This window comes from Narcine bancroftii, chromosome 9, assembly GCF_036971445.1.
Source record: "Narcine bancroftii isolate sNarBan1 chromosome 9, sNarBan1.hap1, whole genome shotgun sequence".
Taxonomy (NCBI): domain Eukaryota; kingdom Metazoa; phylum Chordata; class Chondrichthyes; order Torpediniformes; family Narcinidae; genus Narcine; species Narcine bancroftii.
Window position 1 is genome coordinate 87602355 of NC_091477.1, and position 21314 is coordinate 87623668.

A 21314-nucleotide genomic window follows, 5' to 3' on the forward strand; every position below is an offset into this window, starting at 1 on the left:
GTCTCCCCTAAGCTTCATTTTGTACATATGCCCTCTGACGTGCTATTACTGCCCTGGGAAAAAGGCACTGGCTCTTCTATGCCTCTCATAATCTTGTAGACCTCTAAGAAAAAAATAGCTATAGGATGCAACACCATTATACAAAATTTCTAATAAAACAGCCAAAAAGATTTTGCAAGGTGTCTGTCACCACATATGTAGAAATACAACACTTGAAAATATTATTCTCTCAACATCAAGGTTCATACTTTACACACCTGCTGTGCAGTTGGTTTAGTTCACTGTCAGAACCAACCAGTCACCCATTCTGAAAAGCCTTGACCTCTTATGCCACAACTGTCTGAAATTCTGTTCTTTTAATTTTAGATATCTGCTAATCCTCCTGGAGTCAGAATCATAGCCATCAATTCATACAATACAGAAATAGGTCCTTTGGCTCATTATGTTCATCAAGTACTTGCCCCAGTTTCCTGTACCCAACCAATGACCATCTATCTCACTAGATTTCAGGTACTCATGCAAGTACAGTTTAAATGTTGTCCGGGTATCTGCCCCCACCTCCGCAGCAAGTAAGCTCCAGATTTTAACTTCCTCAGGAATAAAAATATTTTTATCAAATCCCCTCCAAATTTCCAACCTTTTATCTTTGACATCTGCCCTCAAGTTAGGAGCACCTCCACAAGTGGAAAATTTCCTTGTCATCTACTTTATCAATGCCCATCAATCAGTTTTCTTTCAGTTTGTTCTGCTCCAAGGAAAATAAATCCAGCCTTCCTTCACTGCTAAACATTCCATGTCAATCTCTTCTGTACCACTGCCAGTAGAAACACATCCTCCTATAGCGCCTCCTATAGCATGGCAACCAGAACTGCACAAAGTACTCCTGCTGTAGCCTACCTAATGTTTGAAACTATTGCACCATAACTTCCAAGCTAATAATATGCTTTCTTAACCATCTGTCTATGTAAGCTATTGCCTTTTGGGATCTTGCCCTTTGTACCTACTTTCCTTACTTCCAATAACACAAAGTTTCTCTCATCAATAATGACTGTTTCACTAGTTCTAATAATCCTTATTAACATATGCTGCAATAATATTGTTAACCTGATTCAAATTTTATTTCTACAGCCTAGTGCCTATTTTTAATCATGTCAAGAACTGAAAAATATGCAATTGAAGATAATTTACAAATTCAAACAGTATTTGGAAGAGTACATTAAAGGGTGATTTAACCCCAATTTAAAGGATAGTTGACCATGAAGTCATGAAGAGCACGAGATAAATGAATCATTTGTTTTGCTCTATTGCATCTGATCAATGTCAGTTGAAGCCCAAAGCTCCACATTTCCACTCCATCTCCTCTAATCTGCTCTTATATGTAAAAAAAAGATGTTGACTGAGCTTTTGATCACCCGCCCAATTATCTCATTTGACTCCAAAACAATTTTCGTTTGTAAGTTCCATTGTAAACCATATGGGGACACATTAAATTAAAGCAGCAATACAAATCCAAGTGTTGGTCTGCACACTCACAGCATTGTACATTTCATTACCTTGCCACCTGCCTCTTTCCTAGAAATTTGAAATGTTGAATACAAACTCTGAAAGAAAACAAAGAAAAGGGCTTGAAGCAGAAATGATCAAGTTAGTGCTATTCTCCTGCTCCATCAAAAAAAATTGCCTGTGCCTTCGGCCTTGTGTTTTTATTCTGGAAGCCAAGAGTTATGCCAAGAATTTGACACATACTTGATGATGAAGAGTCAAACAGATGTGCACATCCCCATGTCATTTAATTCACAGCCCTGTTTGGAATTTTCAGCAAAGGATTTAGATTTGGTTATTTCCCCTTAATAACAATAGGAATTACTTTTTAAAAAAAATGGATACTGATTTGATTTAATATTATGCAGAATTAAAATGAGAATAATTTATTAATTTATCCTTATTAAAGCATATAAATGCAAACCATGGAATTCAATAAAACATTTTTTATTTTTAGATTTTAATCTTATTTAATTGCTTTTATTTCATATACTTGTCACTTCTCAGACTTCAATTATAACCATGATTACCACATCTGTTTCCACTTCATTTCAAGTGAGAATGAAGTTGGATATGCTGTTATTCTGTAAACGGCCACTAGGAGATTCTCTCTCCTTGTGAAAAAGATCCAAAACTTCTCTTTAACATCACCAGTATTGGCAGAGGGATCATCACTGACATGCTGTGCGATGATTTGCAACTAATCTATAAACACACAGCAGATAGATACATTTAATTGTAATATTACAACATATTATTTCACATCTAAATACTTCACAAAGCTGCAGCATGGCAGATATTTGCAACAATCCTTCACACATATCACTCAAATCCCTGTTTACAATTCCTTACCAAGTCTGTTCTTTCATGCTCATCAGGTAACTGAAATTAACTGATTGTTGAATAATTTCCACTTACTCCAAAATATTGAAGAAATCCGTCACTTCTGAATATGGCGATTTGGACCAATAGGCTTTAAGAGTTTCTGAAAGAATCATATATAGTATTTTTCTATGAAATATAAATGCATAATTAAATTTTCATTATTTCAGGGCTGAAATTTGGTCAATTGTAAAACTTTTTTTCTTACAGCCATTTGCTTATTCCTTTTATGTCATCATTCAAGGTGATTGCAATAAAGGGAGAAATTGCATTTAACAATCCTGTTGTTTAATATTACAAAATCCCATATTTAAATACAATGAAATTACAGCATTAAATAAATTCATCGCTGAGTAGCAGAAGTAACCAGTTGTCTGAAGGTCTAGCACATCACGTCAGGAAATTGAGCCTTACCGACTGAAACAGTTTTCATGATGTGAATGAAACATGTGAGTAGACTTTTCATTTCAGCTTGATCTAATTTGTCAAATCGAATAGCAGATCCAATCAAAGATAATGGTCTTGAATAAGCCTGGAGAGTTAAAAGCACTTTTACTAATGTGTGGTTGAGCTGCATTTATTTTCCTATTGACCTTTAATTGACATCTTTTCCTTTTACAACAGGGAAGAAAGAACATGTTTTACCAGAGTAACAAGTTGAATTGTGCCACATTTACATATTCACCACACACACAACATACATTCTGTGCTTCTGTTAATTCAACACATTCTATAATTTCTAAAGGCAAATGATACATCAGAAGTGTGAAATAAAGGTCAGAGCAAATGACTCAGCATGTCTGCAAAGCTTAAATATTAAGAGTTACTTGTAAGATACAATCATCTATCATTTGATTATAAATTATGTCCTGCATTAATCTGGATCTAAAGGTAATCAAGTATACCAGTGAACTAAATAAATTTCTCCAGATCTTCTTGGTAGAGTTTAGTCACCAAGTAGTCACCCACAAACATAGCTTTAAAAAGCCTGTAGATCCAATCTCAGTGTTTATTGTAATGGATGATAAGTTGAGTATGATATTTATGAGTTTCTCAAACAGCCCACACTTTCCATTGCCGTAAAGTTTATTTCTGCAGAATTCTGAACCAAATCCAGCCTGTATTGACTATTCAATAGATGGGAAAGCCTGAAGAACCACTAAACTGAGACCAGACAGATCTAACAGGAGTGACCGGATGGGAACCAACAAACCTGACGAAAAAAGCTATTATTATTTACCAGTAATGGCCAGTATTTACAAAGGCTTTGAAGGCAAAAGAAAAGTACCTAACCTCGGACAGGAAAGCAACATGAATTACATCAGCTTGTGACAAATCCCAAAAAATGTTTTTTTAGAAGTGCATCTATATGTGACTTTATCTGAAATAACATGATTGGATAAACTATTTTAGTTTATTCATAGAATATAAAGTCCGCTGACGTTGATTGACCATGCTTAATTACACTGAAATAAGTAAAGTTAAGGATCAACCTGTGATAGGTCTGGAATGACAAAAGCCAGGTTGAGAAGGAAGAGAAGATTCTCTTTCCTTCAGTTACTTGTACTTGGTTCTTGCAAAATCTGCATTGCACTTCTTCAAAATGATACCTTTTCAGAGGAATCAGGTCTTTCACTCGTTTTCTCACATGTACCAGAGGTAGAATCCAAACTACCATGTGAACCTTTGGAGTCTTCATGGGACACCGATGAAATAGCTACAGATGAGAAAACTAAAAATAGCGTCATTAATTTTACTTTCATTCAACTGAAAAAATATTGATACATTAAAAAAAATTATGTTTTTATTATTGTCTGTTATCATTGCCAGTCTAATTTTCAAAGTCATCACCTAAGCTATTAAGTGCAAATTTTAAAAACACACTTAACATACTGATGAATGGGAAATTTAGTTAGGGAGATATAAGCTCAAGAGGATTTATTACATACCTGCTATTGAATTCAAAACATCTTTAGAAACGGAATTTTCCAATGAAATTGTATTCCGAGTTGGTGTTGACTGATGCTGTGATCCACCAGCAGTACTCATGTCATCCCTGGAGCCCTGCAATTTAGAAAACAAACACTGAATATAGTTTTTAGATATGACCACTGTTAGAAGCATTTAGATATAACAAATGCACAAGTTTTCACAAAATGCTAATTACCAGCCCAATAAAGTAATATTTCCAGAATGATACACCAATGCAGGCAAACGCAGAACAAATTTTTAAATTTGTTACAATAGAGTCACAGATGTGTTAACAATTATTACTCCAGTAGCTGTCACGTAACACTGACCGGATTAGAGGAACTGAGATTGAATGGGAACATGTCCTTCATAAAAATTCGTGGCAGGTTGTCGAGAATTATTCCATACAATGGCAGGTACAAAGTGGCCAGCAGTTCCTGTTGACTCTGCATAGAAGCACCATTAATAATCAAAATTACATATTTGAATGAAGTAGCATACAAGTGTCTGTCTTATTAGTGTTCAGTGTTATTAGATATTCAGTGTTTTAAGAGCAACTCAGACATGGTTGCGTTTCAAACAGAACTCCCTACAATACAACTTTATGGGGATATCTCCATCAGAAAGGTTGCAGCCATTCAAGAAGATAATTCACTCCCACCTTGTCAAGGGCAAAAATGCTTGCAGTGATACCCAGAAACAGAAAATGAATTTAAATATTTTCCTGTTCAGCCTTCCATTAGTTTTGTTAAATTTTTCAGCTCATAGATTGCAAAGCAATGTATCCACTGAGCCAGCTGCTCAGAATTTGCAAAATCAGACCAGACCCTTGGTATTATTTAAGGGTTTTGAGATGCCTGTTGCAGGTAGTCTAGTCTCATGAACAGATTGCAGGGCAGGTATCACTGCTATCCAGTACACCAGGTACTGGTCTGAGGCTTTGATCTTCAAATTCCATATTTCCTCAATCAACTAAAGGCTCTGAAGACAGCAGTGAATTTTATTACTTATGGCTGAAACAGAGCTGATTTGGGAAATGGCTGCTGCTTTTTGAGGCCTCACGATAAGCGTTTATTGTTGGAGACAATGCAATGGGGATGGGGAGGGAGTTGCAGATTGATAAGGATCATAGCCACGTAGCTATAGCTAATTTGACACTCACTTCCACACTACAGATATTCTGCAGTTGAATTATTGAACATTTTTCTAAAATGTCATAAAGTGGCAGAATCCATGCTTTCAAGGTACCAAAAATAGATTTGTTACTTACTTTTCCTGAATATCTGTCATCAAATGAATGTTTGGCCAATAGATTTTTAAGGACAGCAATTGCAATATGTCTAATATCTTGGTCTTCTTGGAGTGCAAATGCAACTTCCCGGAGCAACAAGCCAACAAGAAAATGATCTCGACAAAATTCATTTGTCAGGGTATGCGCTGGCTGTGTGCCTACTCAAAGATAATAATACATCTTTCAACAACAATTGCATATTTACTGCTATCATATTAAGTACAATTTATAGACAAATGAATGAAATTGATCCAGAGGTTGTTTGTATATCCTACGTCACAGTGTAGTTTATGTCAGCCCTTCTATTGGTCTGGAATCACCCATTATCTTGCCAGTTATTTACCTATTCTATGGATTTCTGTGAGAAGAAATCAGGAACCAGGAAACCGTATGTGGAAATTCCACCTCTGTCTCAGAATTAGATTTTCCAATCTGGATTGTTGAAAAATGGCATGCAAAGTAATTATTTCATTGCAACAAAAGAATAGTAATTTTGAGTGAAAAATTTGAGTAATAGGGAAATGATAGGTCATATAAAATTACTTGACTGGTGATCAGAATTTCCCATTGTACTTGAACTGTTGTTTTATACAGTTCTGGTGTGAAATTCCTGTTCTTGTACTTTGGCCTACAACTGCAATCATTCCACATTTTCTTGTTTTATTTACTTGTGAACATTATTTGAAGACCAACAACCATTGTCAATTTCTAATTCCCCTCGAATTATGTGACATTCATATCTGATAGTATTTAAGTGTGAACCACATTGATATTGGTATGGTCACACAAGGCTCAGATAGGGTAAGGGAGAGGTTCAGAGGATAGAGAAGGGAGGAGTGAGGAAATTTTCTTTATGTAGACAATAGTAATAAACTGTCCCTACAAGAATGGTGGAAAAATGTTAATCAAATTTTCAAAAGGATAATGGAAAGGAATAAGGGAGATTCATTCACAGGATTATGGTGAAAGAAGAGGAGAATGGGGCTGTTTGCGTTATATGACAAAGACCTGACGGATCCATTGAATTACGTGTACTTCAGTGCTGCATAATTCCCGTGCTGAGATGCAGATAGAATGTTTTTATTCACTTGGCAATGATACAAAAGCTTTCCCATGAAGGTCCAGGAACAGATGCTTAATTAACTTCACTTTTTTAAGCAATTCTGTGAGATCCCCTCCAAAAATGAACATTTGCTTGTGTGGACAAAGAGAAAATTTCAACTAAAAAATTCAAAGGCCTTCCCCCTTCCTCCATTGTCATGCCTGACCCTGAAGAGAAAAGTCAACTTGCCTTCATTTCCAGATGTATTCTTGAAAAATAGTATCGGCAAGTTGAGGGGAATGAAGTGCTCGTGGTTGCAAATTTCATGCAGGAAGTCAAACTTGTATTCATAAAGAGTCTGGAATTAAAAAGGTGTTAAACATGGCATTTCTTCTGGACATTTCAAATTTGATTTCCTATTTTTATGTTCACCAGTGAATGACTTAACAGGTACTTATCCATTTTTTAAAATTTCACTCTTCTAAACATTTCGAGTGCTTGAATTCCACCAAAACAATCAAATTTGTGCTTCTCATGGTTCTGACAATATTTCACACAGTATGTTTCATAACTGATATTCCCAAATATCATTTGTACTTAAGCTGTGAATGAGAGAGATCAGATTTAAGTGCTTATAGTCATTTTCAGCAAAATAGAACAAATTAATGATCACACAGAATTGCTTCCTCAGATGTCCAGCACTTAGTGTCCACACTTTGTGATGTTAAGAAGCAGGTGAATGTGCTGCACACAAGCTTCTGAAATAGATACTTTTTTCCTTCATTATTACTGGGTGGGGAAAAAACCCTGACATTTCTCACTGAACAGCATTGCAGAGGGACTGCAGAAGCTGAAATCTGGAGCAAATAAACTATCTGCTGGAGAAATTCAGCAGGTCGAGCAGCATCTGTTGGAGAAAGGTCTTAGCCATGTTTCAGGTCAAGGACCTGCATTATAAAGCAAGGACTAAAGTATTTCAAGAGAAATAACTGCTTTGGAAAATTAGTAGCAGGAAATAACATGTGTGGTAGTAAAAATATTAGAATTGCAAAACGAGCAGTGGATCTGATCACACAACTTTCCTTGAAGCCATAAGTGTCAAATTTGAGGGCAAAGTGAATGTACCATGTTTTTGAGACTCATGGAAGTTTTCAACCAGAAACCAATGATTCACGAATTCAGCAATAACTCTTGGAGAGGGTAGCAAGATGTCACCAAGATGGTTGATGACCTAACTTGTGTTTGAGATTTTCCAGTTTGACAACAAAGCAATTTACCTTATGATCTCCAGCGTTGAAGATGTTCATATAGCTACCAATCAGCTTCATTACAAATCCTCGGTCCATGAAGGTAAAACATCGCTGTAACATTCAAAAAGGAATAAGCTTCACTGTTTCAAATACCAATAAAGAAATAGGATTGCAATGTTGTTGAACTCAAAGTTATTGGCCCCAACACAGAAAAATACACATTGAAGTTACATGGAAGTCTGCTACAATCTTGTGCAGAAGTGATATTCCAATCTTTATAACATTAAAGCTTTTGCGGTTCATTAGATTCACAAATCTTGCACCAACTGGTCATCACTGCCAAAGTCAGGTGAGAGATGAACTTTAATGTGCGATCTCCTTTGATTATAGTCTTTGAATGTGTAAGTTCCAATGGGAAACCTGAAGGACCACTACTTCAAAAATTAGTTTCTAGTGAAGGGCTCATTGACTCTTTTCATACACGAGAATGGCTTATGATTAGATGATGCTTCTGTGTTCAAGACAATACTCTTCACAAAGCGCTAAAATAGCAATAAAATATAGTCCTAAATGGCAGGGCCTTTGCTCTGGCAGGGTCTCTCGCCACACTGCTGAATTAACTGAAAAAGCCTTAAGCCTCTTTCACACTTGCATCCCACTAAATTAGACATTTAGTGTCCTGGGTTAGGAATGGGGGTTTGGCTTTTCACACTTGGCCAATCCTAACTGGGACACTGAATGCTCTCACATTTGCAAGCAGCCATCCCCAGGGTTAGGACTGATCTACCTTCTACTGGTGACATCATGATGCTTCGAGCAATGGTGGACCTTCCCTAAATCCTGACGAATGTATTATGATATTATAATTGAACAAATTAATCATGACTAATTTTAGTATAATTAAGCTTTATGTACAGCACTGCATGAACCCTTCAGCTCCTGTTGTTGAGCTGACCTATAGAAACCTTTATAAGGGACTGTGGGAAAGTGCGAGCAATTAATAGCAATAGTGGCAATTTTTAAACAGGGTGGGAAAATTTGTAGCGCTATAGCACATAATTTATACATTGTGGGAAAGTTGGTAGCTCTATCGCACACAATGAACCAAAGACACTGCCTTATTTTTTGTGCACTGTAATTTAAAAAAAAAATTATTGTTGTACGATGGTTATAATATGAATGTTTGCACTATGGAGCTGTTGCAAAATACCAGATTTCGTGACTTATTCATGAAAATAATGTTTGATTCAGTACATGTTTTTCCCCACTGTGTTTGATGACATGCCACGGAGGATGTCTGCTGAACACTTGGTTAAAAGGAAATGCTAAAACAAAGAAACATCATTGAATGAAAACTAACCTTTAGCTGCTAACCAGCTAATAGGAATCAATACCTCAGGCCTAATATTGAGTGCATCTCAAACTTTAGACACAGGGTCTGTTCCAGTTGCATTCTATTCCTGAATTCTTACATGTCAAAAAAAAAAGGTACCTCAATATTAAGTTATCCTAACAGAATTAGAAAAAAAATTCCAGCTTTATAAAATCTAGATAATTATTCAAAGTGAAAAATATAAAAAAATAATATAAAGAAGGTTCGCAAAGGAAAGGACAATTAACTCTCCAAATCTCTAAAATGCAACTATTTCTTCTTTTCCTTTCTTTCCAAATACCTGAACACTGCTGAGGTGTTGACATTGTTATGCATTTTCATAAAGATCAAAAATTTACCTTTACAAACATGGCAAGATAATGGTTTGCCTCCTTAGTTTCCTCTTCAATTTCTTTGAAGGTTCTGTAAATTAACTCTCCCAAGGTCATCACCAGCATTTCCATTGCACTGTGATAGGATGATGGAAACCTCTCAGTACGCTTTAGCTATGCATTTTAGAGAAAAATTGAAGTGGAATATAATGATTTCTCATATTGTCAGGAATTCTGTTAACACATCAGAAAAGTAAAATCTGCCAACACCATATTAATCAATCTTTAAACATAAATATTAAAAAAAAAATAGGAATGGGTATTGAACTGATCCCATTAGTGATTGAACAAATTATGTAGGCAGCTACACTGGAACATATCCAAAGACTTGGATTTTAAAAGTTGCAATTTTAATGAAAGCTTAGCTATAATCCTTGTTTTTTTTTTGATGTTATGTTTTAATTTTTTATTCTTTGCACTTCTACACATTTTGTCACCTGTGACACATACCTCTAAACATTATTTTGCTACTTCTATATTTCTCCCCTGTGATCACCCTACCTGCATTCTCTTGTCATCACCAGCCAGATACTGCACCAATGACTTTAGAACAATTTCAAAGAAGAACCACAGGTGCTGCAAAGCAATTGTTAAATCATGATGATTCTTAAAATGACATTAACTATAAAGACTAAAATAAGTTAGGTTTCAACACACGTTGGTAAGTTGGGAAATCTATCAAAGGCAGTGCATCATATTAATTATATTAATCATTAAACTAATTGCATGACTCAGTAATTAATTAATGGAAGTGTCATCCTTGGAAGAAAAAGTCACTCATTTTCTCACCAGGAAAACAAGAGCTATAAGCATAACAAAATTACTTGTATCAATAATGCTTATTGTCTTATCATTCTGTAACTATTTTTGATGGGTTAAATAAAATTCCCCTGTATTAGAACTGTAGAAGTATTATAGGACCACCTGGTGCAAAGGAGATAAAATAACTTGGCTGAAAAGAAACTAAGTTGATCACTACCATTTCTGGCATTCAAATCTGTTCCCTTTAATATTGACAAGATAAGATACTTTGTCACAAAATACTATTTGTCACTATTCAGGATTTACCTTTAGCAACTGGTTAACATTGGTGACGTCTGTAGATATCAAGACTTCAGTGATGCCTTTTAAAAGCTCTTCATGAATTGTTTTCTGGTTCAATTCAGAGTTTTCAGCCTTGAAAGTATACTGTATAAATTAGAGATTGTAGAAAATCAAAACAGCTAGCTTCAAAGATCTAATAAAAAGTAACAGCAAAAAATGAGAGTTAATAAAATTGTTCCATCTTAAAGTCTGCATCATATGAAAGTTTTGAGCCCAGCATTTCCATTTTGCTTGAAGACGTCTCTGACCCAGCTCTTTGCCACAGCTACACATTGAAGGGCCAATTATTGTAGCAAGGATTATCACATTCCCTGCTCACAATTTTCTGCCCATTGTTTCAATAATGAGAAGCATTAATGGTGAGGTAGGAGAGGATTCCAATGAATTTCGTGACATATTCTGATTCAACTTACATTCAACTATGAAAATCAGGAACCCACAAAGAATAGAAATCAATGTGGAAAATTAGTTAAGAGAAATGAAAGCCAATCAGTTCCTTATTGTTGTTTCTGACTTTGATAACTGGTTTCTTCCCAAACGTTAACCCAATGATTTCCAAGAAATTGCTAGATCAACTCCAATAAAATTGCAGAGGTATAGAAAGAACGTACTTAAATGACACAACCATTGACTTCAGGTCATGAAAAAAAAAGTACTATTATTCCAACACCGGCTAATGCTTCCATAAATTAGATGCAAGGAAGTGAGAAACAACAAATACTCCTAGATTAGAACTGGCCATTTCTGCTGGAGGCTTCCTATCTGAAGCATAGATTCTCTCTTCATTACCACTGCCTGACTGGATGGGCATTTCTTATAGCTCAGACCTGGATTACACAGCTTTTACGTGCCTTTTTTTTAAAAAAAAAAGCTCTTTCTATATATTTTGTTAATCTGATGGCTTCTCATTGCAACAATTCTAGCTGTTCTTTATCAGAAATATTTCTTGTCCTGTTCATCCCTCCCTTGCACAATCTGCAACTTACTCTAAAGAAGGGTCTTCTACCTGTAAAGTTTACTTTATTTCTCTTTCCACAGCTAGGTTTTCTGTTGTTATGCCAATTAAAAAAAAGTACATTTTGCAAATGTAACATATGTCTCACAGAACCGTTGATGAAAAATTTATAATGGAAAGACTGAAAAATGTATTGCAATTACTTACAGATTTTTTAAAGCCTTGAAGAACCTTAACACCCAGATACAATTATTTATTTTTAAATAGCCTCAGTCAAGTCTGTCAGCTGCTAATGTGATTTCCAGCTTCCCTTACAGAGAGCTGTTCATACTAGGTCCAAGGCAGCTCCCTGAGAATCATTTTGTTTCAAGATAAGTATACCGCTGAATGCAATTTCAGTGAGGGAGAAAAAAAGAACACGATTACAACATGCATCGCTTTGTTATTTTTAAAATTGTACCTTAACATATGAACGGAGATAATTGTTGAGTTGTTCTTCATGGCACTTGGCAACAATGTCAACAATTGCCCTTAGAAAAAGAAAATGAACACTTCAGTGCACAATAAGGTATCATACATCTGACTTAGAGGCCTTTGTGACTAGATGAACCTGTCCCCCATTTTGATTTTACATCTGTCATGATTAAATCAGCCAGAGATGAGAATGCAGTAGTCCTAACAATCATTGCTTTAATAAGGCCTTGGGGGTTTGTTTGGGTGACAAGCCAAACATTTAAGATAAATCCCCAAGTCTGATTTTTATTCCAGCCATCATATTGAAAGCCCAAAGATAAGCTCTAAACTAAATGTCTATATTTCTCAAGCAAAAAATGCAAATTATGAACAAATTAAAACATTCAAACTCAGCTATTAAACGTTGCTTTAAAGTTCAAGCATGAAGCATGCATATTTTTGCATTTGAGAGGAAGAAACTTCCAAACAATGTGAAATTGATTCACTGCCCTCAGTATTCAAACATGCCTTTGGATGGAGTCCACTGGGCACAGAGAAATGACCTCAGGTGCTGTAAAGTCACTGTTGTAACTCATGATCAACTATATGCTGAAGAAGCTGCCCAGGGCTTAACAACAAGAACAAGACATTATGGAAAGATGAGGGCCTGCACAAAAGTACAGTGAAGATCCATCTTTACTGCAGCCATTATCTGGATCTGCCTTTGAAGCCAACTGTGGAACCATCAGCTGCAGACCAAAATTCCCCACTTTCAATGAAAGGCCTTTCCTCGACCAAGTAGTGGTCCTGACAACTCCCAAACATCTTGTCCATCTTTGTGGCCATAATGCCCATCCAATGATAAGATATGATTCCAATCAGCTCCCAGAGGCAATTCCTGTTCAGAAACACCACTGAGTTTCTGCCATCGTGTGATCTTCCATGGCGGCACTTCTCAGGTTATACTTGGTTCAATGTGCTAAAGGCCCTGGACTCAGAAGTCTAACGATCACAACTCTAATACATATTGTACATCTAAGAAAGCCACTCCCCTGCAACCTTGAAAGAATCAGCTGCAAGAAAATTAAATGGTGGTATGTTTGCCAACATTTCCCCATGATACACTCCTGTTTTTTTAAAATCACATTCTGCTGCTATATTCCAAATACTCATTAAACAGGAGATGTCTCCAAGGAATATATTAAATTCTGTGGAAACAGCTGGAGTCACATTCTAACATTTGAAAATTTTATTTGAAATAAACACTTGGCCTAATTCTCCAATCATTAATACAACTGGATATTAAATTCTGGAATTTCTAATCAGCAACAAGTCCTGTATTACAGCAACCCTCTGAGAGATCGTGGGATGCATATTCTATCAGTATTGTCAAAATGGGTTTTTAAAAGCTCTGTGGCTAATGCAGTAGATGATTGAAGTTAGACTGATTTTTGGGTAATTAGCAACTTTTATATACTTACCTGATGGTGGCAGTAGCAACTAGACTTTCTCCAGTCTGTACTAAACTGTAGAGCAGCTGATTCACAAGAACAGGAAGGAAATGTACAATCACATGGATCTTTTCCATGCCAAGAAGACTCTGAAATTATGAAAAACAGCTTTAGAATCAAAATCCTTCAGACACACGGTTAACAATAAGCCCCAGTAAATTACGTTCCCACTTAGGAATATCATTTCTATTGTATTTAACCATGTGCAAACATTACTTTTCAGGGCTACAGCCAATTTCAAAGCAGTTCAACTATATACAAACACTCTTTATATGCTAAGGTGACTTAATAGTTTGATGTTATTAAGGAATAACAATATTAACATTATCGTTTCCAAATATAGGATATTATTGGTCAACTTTTATCCTGAAGCAGCAAATAAAAAATATACATAGCCATTGATGTCCTTTATTATGCTGTTATTTCAAGTTTACATTAATTTTGACTTTGAATGATCAAACCTCTGTGCTCCTGATAAATTCTGAAGATGAAGCCTGTGACTTTCCAGTTTCGACGTTTTGACACTCTTGAAAGAAGTTATTTAGTCTTTTCTCCTAGTAATAAGAAGAAAGTATAGACATTCTTAATCTTTCCAAATGGACACTACATTAGAGCTGGTTCCTCCATCAAATGGCTCTGTATTGCAATAGTGCCTCACAGAACTGTTCACTTTGGGAAATCCATGGGTTCCAGCGTTTAAATTTTTCTTCTTAACCAAATAAATTAATTAAAACAATTTCCTCATAATCTCTTGCTGCTTATTATGAGAGTCCAACTGGGCAAAGCTAAACTGAAGTAATAAACAATATTCACGATTTTAAAAAATCACATTGGTCCATACCTGTGTATAAATTGTAGATACAACGTGCACAGAGACTTTGAAGAGTGGCTTCCCTCCATCCACCCACTTAATATCAGCTCCATTTGCCTGTGTAAAAATCAAATACAAACGCATAACCTCCTCACTCATTTCCCTCCTCTTTTGCTCATGACATTTCATTCCTTGTGTATTCCTCCCTTCTGTCAGTTGTCTAAGTGACGCAAAATTCATACCTTCTTTATCAGCAAGACTGTCTGACTGGTTGTCTGCAGCCCACCATTCTCATATGAGGCAGACACCTTTACAAAAATGAGTGTGCCCAACACCTACTCTGTCAGAATCATTCCTGACATCTGGTTCATGCCAGTAATCCAATGCAAACCAATTTCTGAACCCCGTCTCTGACAACAGAAATGTGCACAAGTTGCATCTGTTCTCATCCACCCTGGTTAATCATAAAGAAAGTTTTACAGATATTTACAGTTTCTAATGCATTGGGCTTAATTACAGTATGTATTTCTTTTCTTCTTACCTTCCCTGTTGTTAAGTTTTGATAAGTGAGATAACCGGCTGGAAGACTGGCTGCTACAAGTATGGAATATTCTTGAGATGCAAGTCTGCCATTTTTTAAGAGAGGTAACCAGGCATATCCAACTGCATAAAAGGAAAAATAACAAAGTGGCTTTTTATGTAGACAGGTAAAATCTGTTTTGTTCTGTGTTTAACAAATTATTTCAACAAACTATTTTAATAGTCATATATTTTTCTTTACTCCAAATAGATTTTTCCATTCATCTGAAATGGAATAAGTGTGATCTAATCTGATCATTTTTTCAAGACTAATGAAAACTGCTGCTGCCAAGTGTTTGTAATAAGAATTTTACAGAGAAACATTTCTGCAAAATTAATTTGAACTCTGAGTGACAAATGTACAGTAAAACAAGGAGATTTGGGGAAAAAGAAAGAAAGCCATGGTAAAATGTAAGATACTTTACCTTGTGTTTCTAATGCTTCTTTCTTTTTGGAGCCACCTTTCGTGGCAAGGTCACAACTGATGTGATAGAATGAGAAAAGAATGTGATGTTTCTCATTCAACTGAGTGGGAAGTTCAATTTTCACCTGCAAATTAGAAGTTCAAAAAGAGTTCTCAACGTGTATGATAGGCTTGGCTTAGGTCCACTACTTAGTTTGCAAGGATCTGATTGTTCAAATTATTAAACCATACATGAAATTTTCTCAGAATTTTATTGGATCAGTATGAATTGGGTTCAACCCACCAACAGAACTGGCAGCCTGTAGTTGCCACCTGCCCAAATTTACTTGGGTCACACGTCAAAGCCAATTGAGGGGAGTCTGATGAGGGCAAGTGAAGCCTCTACACCAGATAGGGGCCTCTGGTGGCATCCTATTGAAGATGCCAAATCCAGTGCACGCTTACAGCCTTTGACAGCTGATAAGGCTGGGGGTGAAGCTTACAAGCTGTGCAATAACTTTTAAAACAAATTTTAAATGTTTCTGATATTTTGATAAATACAAAAAAACTGAAAGTTTCTGTAAATAATTAAAATTTGTCTGCTTAAAAGTAAAATCATATTTAAAGTTACAGATCTAATTAAAGGCATTAAATTAAGTCAGTAAAACAAAATAGTCTTTCTTTTGAAACTCCTTCTGGAGTTATCACTTACAGTAGATGCCAGGGATCTCCAATCCCACAGCAAATCTCATTGGTTTAAGATTAGAGAGGTGGAATCTCCAACAAGATAGAGCAGCTCAGTTACACTGATGAATTATGCTGATCACATGGAGATCATTAACTGATGGAGTGAAACTTGTGCTAGGTTACAATCCATACACACACTGTGACTTGTTGGAGGGGATGGGAAGCTACTGAATGCTTTTCAGTACTTCAGCAAGATAATCAGCTACAGTGTAACTCACCCAAAGAGAAAACATCCAAACCTATCCATATAATGCAGATGTAACTTTCACTTTAAACCACTTCAATGTTCTCGCTTCTATTTCTCTACTTTGCTCTTGATTATTAATAAATCATACTGAAGTCAATTTCAAGTTTTTAAAAAAACTTTTTTTTATCATAGTTTAGAATTAAATAGCATTCCATATTTACATTCAATGTACTATTTATAATCATTTATAGTCAGGAGGAGAAAAGTACAGAAGAAACCAGCTCAATTTGTCTGCTTCTCAGAGAAGGAAGCCCATAAACATTGAACAGAGTCCTCGGGGGGGGGGGGGGGCACAGCCAAAAAAGGATGAGAATGGGTACCTTTGACCATACTTCAGTGTTCCCAGCCATCTTAATCTTTTCACCCGTGTCCTTTCTTCCCACACATCACTACCGATCGATACTACAGCTCATCTAACAGATGACCGACAAAAGGCTTTTTGCTTATAAATTTAATCAGAAAGAACTGTTTTTCACCACTCTCTGTACAAAAGTCCTTTATTTCTGTTATTGAAGCATGATAATGACAGCAATGTCAAGTATTCCATTCAAGTAATATGATTAGGCTCTTACTGAATCTCCTTTGAGTCTTGGATAGAATTTTTTTCACCAAATCATGCTTAATGATGACTTTCCCTGTTGCCAGGAGAAATCAGTCCATGTGGTTACAAAATGTGGTGGAAATTGGGCACTCACAGCTAAACCCAGAACCAGAATTGCTTGCTCCATAGCTGAAGGAAACTTCCTGGACCAGAACAACTTGTTAGGCCCCTTTCATTTACTTATAATCCCCCCTCCCCCTAAATTACCCCACTGTGGCCTTCACTGATTCTCCCAATCACCAGGTCCTGATCACATGACACGTGCAGTTCCCCAGACACTCAGACAATGATTTCCAGGCAACTCAGCAACTGTCCATACCCCAAATCCATCATTAGTGATTGCTGGCAACGATTCTTTCCTCAACTCGCCTTCGTGGGTTACAGGTGAGGCTTTGGACCTTGCATGTGATTGTCATTCACTGGCAGGGCCTTGGTCAAAGTTGGTGCAGCCTCTTCCCACTCTGCTTTAATAAGCCTTTGCTGACATAGTATAATTTTAACTCTCAATTACACACAAGGGGCTTTTCAGTGATCTCTGTCAAGGTGATGCAATGTTGCCAATTGTATACTTTCACACAGCATTTGGTAAATTACCTCATCATAAAAGTCAGGATTCTGGACGTGATGTAGGACTGCAGTCTGTGCTGTTGTTGTGAACACTGAGCCTCCTGCTTTTCCATAAATGCACTGTTAAAAAAAGGAAACTAATAAACCTTTATTGCAAATAAAGAGAAATATCTCTGAGTAACAATTGTCTGAACATCAACCACCCAAGTGGCCCATTAGAGTTTTATGCTCTGCAGTTGTTAACATTATGGGTTTTCCTCTCTGCACAAGTAACCTTTCAAACTTGAAATGGCTCAATAAATAAAAATAACCAGGAAACATTTGAACCACAGATCAGAAATATTGTCATCTTTCTGCTCTTGTGAAACTATGCAATAAAGAAATTGGGGACAATTTCCAGCTGCTGTTCCTCCATTTCTCACCTGAACTCTGGCTGGTTAGTAATTGAAACCCATTGAAAGAGGGCCTCAGCAACTGTATCAATGCCCAGGGCACGTCTGTTGTAATTTTAAGTCATCACTACAAATACGTGAGGAGCCTTACATCTGAAACTGGTGTAAATATGGTTTAATTGCGCTAGACTTGAGGAAGAATAGTCAGCTGTCCTTCCTTTGGAAAAATGGATCAGAAATAGGCAAGACCCATCGTAGCACATGTACTTAATTGTGCACATGAAGGTAAGTGAAAGCACAGCTGCCAGCCATGATCACTTCCACACCTATTCCTCTGAACATCCTGACCAGCTCAACAAAGAGAGGAAATGATTTTCTGTACCTATGCTTGTTCAGTAGAGTGCTTCCTAATACATCTAAATGAAGCAAAAGCAGCAAAGTATCTGATCTCATATGAACATTAACAAATAGGGTACATGTTATTTGCATATGATTCAAATTCATTTTTGTCAATGGTTTCCCATTTACCTCTTTTAAATATCCACAGTACTTTTTGTCTATTTTATTGGTGGGTCTCTCAGCCTGTGCAAAGTCCATCACTGTGATGGGTGATAGCTCCCAGGGCTAGGATCAGCTTGCAGCTCCATTTATCGCAATTCCACACTTGCAATAGTTAGTGCATTCGGAGGTCTATGATGCCAGTAACTAAATCTATGGTTTACTATCATGGACCCAGTGTTGCAGCATTATCACACAACAGTTCACAAACATTTTATAGTTTTTACCTTCAATGGTCGGGCACTTTTATCATCTGAACTCTTGAACTCTATACGCACAGCTAAATTTCTTGCCTGCAGGAATGGAAGTGATACAGATAAAACAGTTTGAGGAAATTTACTGCGATGATTCATATTTGATGGTCTCTTTTTAATAATTGTTTACAAAATAGACAGTGAACCGAGTTCCAATGCTGATAGACACACCATGATGAAATAGTTAAGTACCATCCATCAGAAGGTACTGCAGGCTCAGTAGAAGTGTGTGTGTGTGTGTGTGTGTGTGTGTGTGTGTGTGTGTGTGTGTGTGTGTGTGTGTGTGTGTGTGTGTGTGTGTGTGTGTGTGTGTGTGTGTGTGTGTCCATGACCTCCTTTGGAACAACCACCCTAACTGCAACTCACTGAGCGGACAGTCTGGATATGCTTTGTTTCTGCCCCTCACATTAACACCACTCACAGCTGGCACATGTAGTCCACTCCAATTTTCCTGGAAGGGCTACAAATCTTCATTAAATGGTAAATGCCATTAAGCTTTATTTTTGTTTACATTTCTCTCTAAATTTGTTTATCAATATTTTAAATTTTTTTTTCAATTATTTAATTTTACAAAACCATTCGAATTAAAAAAGTATTTCAATCAATTTAAACCACCTGTCACTAGATGTTAGGATGCGGCATGGAGATCTGGTCACTGCCTCCTGTAACTCTGGACCCAATGCCTCATGGTCCAGTGCAGGGGATGAGCATGAACTGACATAATCCCTTTACTTAAAAAACTGTGAATCACCCTGACCCAATACCATTACTTCTATATTTCTAACATTCTAGTTCAAAGTACGTAGATCACCACTAACTAATGCTGAGTATATTAACTTATACTCTCAAATAACAGCAGACATACAATGGCAGATACTTAGGCGATTTTGTGTCAGTTTGACTTTAAGTTTGGTAAATAACAAGTCAATCAGAGAAAACTAAACTATCAAGCCCAGCACTAATATTTTTCCATTAAAATATAGTAATTTCAGTGAGGTCCAAATATTTGCACATTTACACAAGTCCAAATATCACACTTTTTCGCTATTGGTCTTGACTGAACTTAAAATAATGCATTTTCCACAGTTATTTTTAAATTCCCTTTCCACTACTGAAGGTCTTAACATCAGTAACAATCCCAATCTAAAAGCAGCATTGTAATTGTATTCCCAAATAACCACACTATCATGCACTGGTGGGTAAGGCAATGCTAGACTTCCCAAATAAATTAACTGCTGAAAACATTTGCAACATTTCTATAATTTTGGAATCCAACCCAGGGGCCTTATGAATTGCAACTATTAGCTATTAACTGGGTCAGAGCATTTAAATTAAGCTCCCCTTATCTGAAACAATAAAAAGAAATAAAATCACAATGTATTAGAAAATTGACACACAAAACAATACAAGATTTGCTTGACTAACTTACCTTTGCAAAACACTTTTGACCATCATATTTTAAATGCTTAGGATAAATATAAACATGATTTTTGTATGTCGCATAAGGCTGGGAATATTTTGCAGATTCTTGCACAAACTCTTCAACCTCTATGGTAGGTTCATACTTATTTGGGTCCTCGAATGGTTTAATAGGCACATAGGATGAGGTAACACAATCTGAAACAGATAAAGTTCAAGTACTTTCCCATAATTTCTTTTCCTGCTAGATTTGATATGAACTTCTGTAAATATCTAAATGTTGCCTTGAATATAAGGTTTTTTTTTTTTTTTACACAACTGGAGTAGTTAAAAGAGACAGGAAAATATTTCCCAATTGTTAAACAACACCTGAATTCTAACAAATAAATTTCTACCATCAATTTCAATGTCCTTGCAATCTTCATCACACTACACCTTCTGCAATAGATACAAAATATTAATGATAGAACTGGGTCCTAATGTCCTGAAGATTCCACAAGGCACACCAAATAATTAAAAACTGGGAATAAAGACAAGTGTAAGACGAATAACAAATAAAACACAACTATCCTGCTTTGAGAGACTCGGGTAAATGTTTTGGAAAGGATTGGCCAGATCTGTTGGATCTACAGGTTACTGGGCTATTCCCAAACAGAGGATGACATTCAGCCATCCACACAGAACAGTGCTGGCTGTACTGCTCTAGTCAGATCCATGGAGAGCCAAGGGCCATGGCACCAACTCCCACAAGTTTCCTCCCTTCTATGCAGACTAGAGGTGGCACAAGTTCAACAGTCTTATTAAAATGAATGGGAGAAATGAGCTGCTGGGAAGGAGATAAGCAGGGTCTCTTATTTGATTTAATTAGGGGCTAGTTTAATTGCTTTCAATAATCAGAGACATTCAATCAATTCAAAAACACAAGAAGTATTGACTATTGACGAGTGAGCCAGTAACATGAGGTGGAAGGT

The 21314-nt window shown here is 36.4% G+C and overlaps 1 protein-coding gene across 1 annotated transcript in view; it reads right to left on the reverse strand.

Annotated features, from left to right (window-relative positions):
- dock10 (dedicator of cytokinesis 10) overlaps positions 1 to 21314 on the reverse strand; it is a 175742-nt gene that overhangs the window by 52295 nt on the left and 102133 nt on the right. The window contains exons 17-37 of the mRNA XM_069896750.1: positions 20354 to 20541; positions 18898 to 18963; positions 17748 to 17840; positions 15581 to 15704; positions 15118 to 15239; positions 14607 to 14693; positions 14227 to 14319; positions 13736 to 13854; positions 12262 to 12331; positions 10811 to 10930; positions 10244 to 10318; positions 9710 to 9856; positions 8006 to 8089; positions 6978 to 7086; positions 5666 to 5844; positions 4725 to 4841; positions 4374 to 4488; positions 4035 to 4156; positions 2839 to 2956; positions 2461 to 2527; positions 1554 to 1601 (exon numbers count right to left, since the gene is read on the reverse strand). Coding sequence (XP_069752851.1) covers positions 1554 to 1601; positions 2461 to 2527; positions 2839 to 2956; positions 4035 to 4156; positions 4374 to 4488; positions 4725 to 4841; positions 5666 to 5844; positions 6978 to 7086; positions 8006 to 8089; positions 9710 to 9856; positions 10244 to 10318; positions 10811 to 10930; positions 12262 to 12331; positions 13736 to 13854; positions 14227 to 14319; positions 14607 to 14693; positions 15118 to 15239; positions 15581 to 15704; positions 17748 to 17840; positions 18898 to 18963; positions 20354 to 20541 — 2263 coding nt within the window. The remainder of the gene's footprint in view (positions 1 to 1553; positions 1602 to 2460; positions 2528 to 2838; positions 2957 to 4034; positions 4157 to 4373; positions 4489 to 4724; positions 4842 to 5665; positions 5845 to 6977; positions 7087 to 8005; positions 8090 to 9709; positions 9857 to 10243; positions 10319 to 10810; positions 10931 to 12261; positions 12332 to 13735; positions 13855 to 14226; positions 14320 to 14606; positions 14694 to 15117; positions 15240 to 15580; positions 15705 to 17747; positions 17841 to 18897; positions 18964 to 20353; positions 20542 to 21314) is intronic.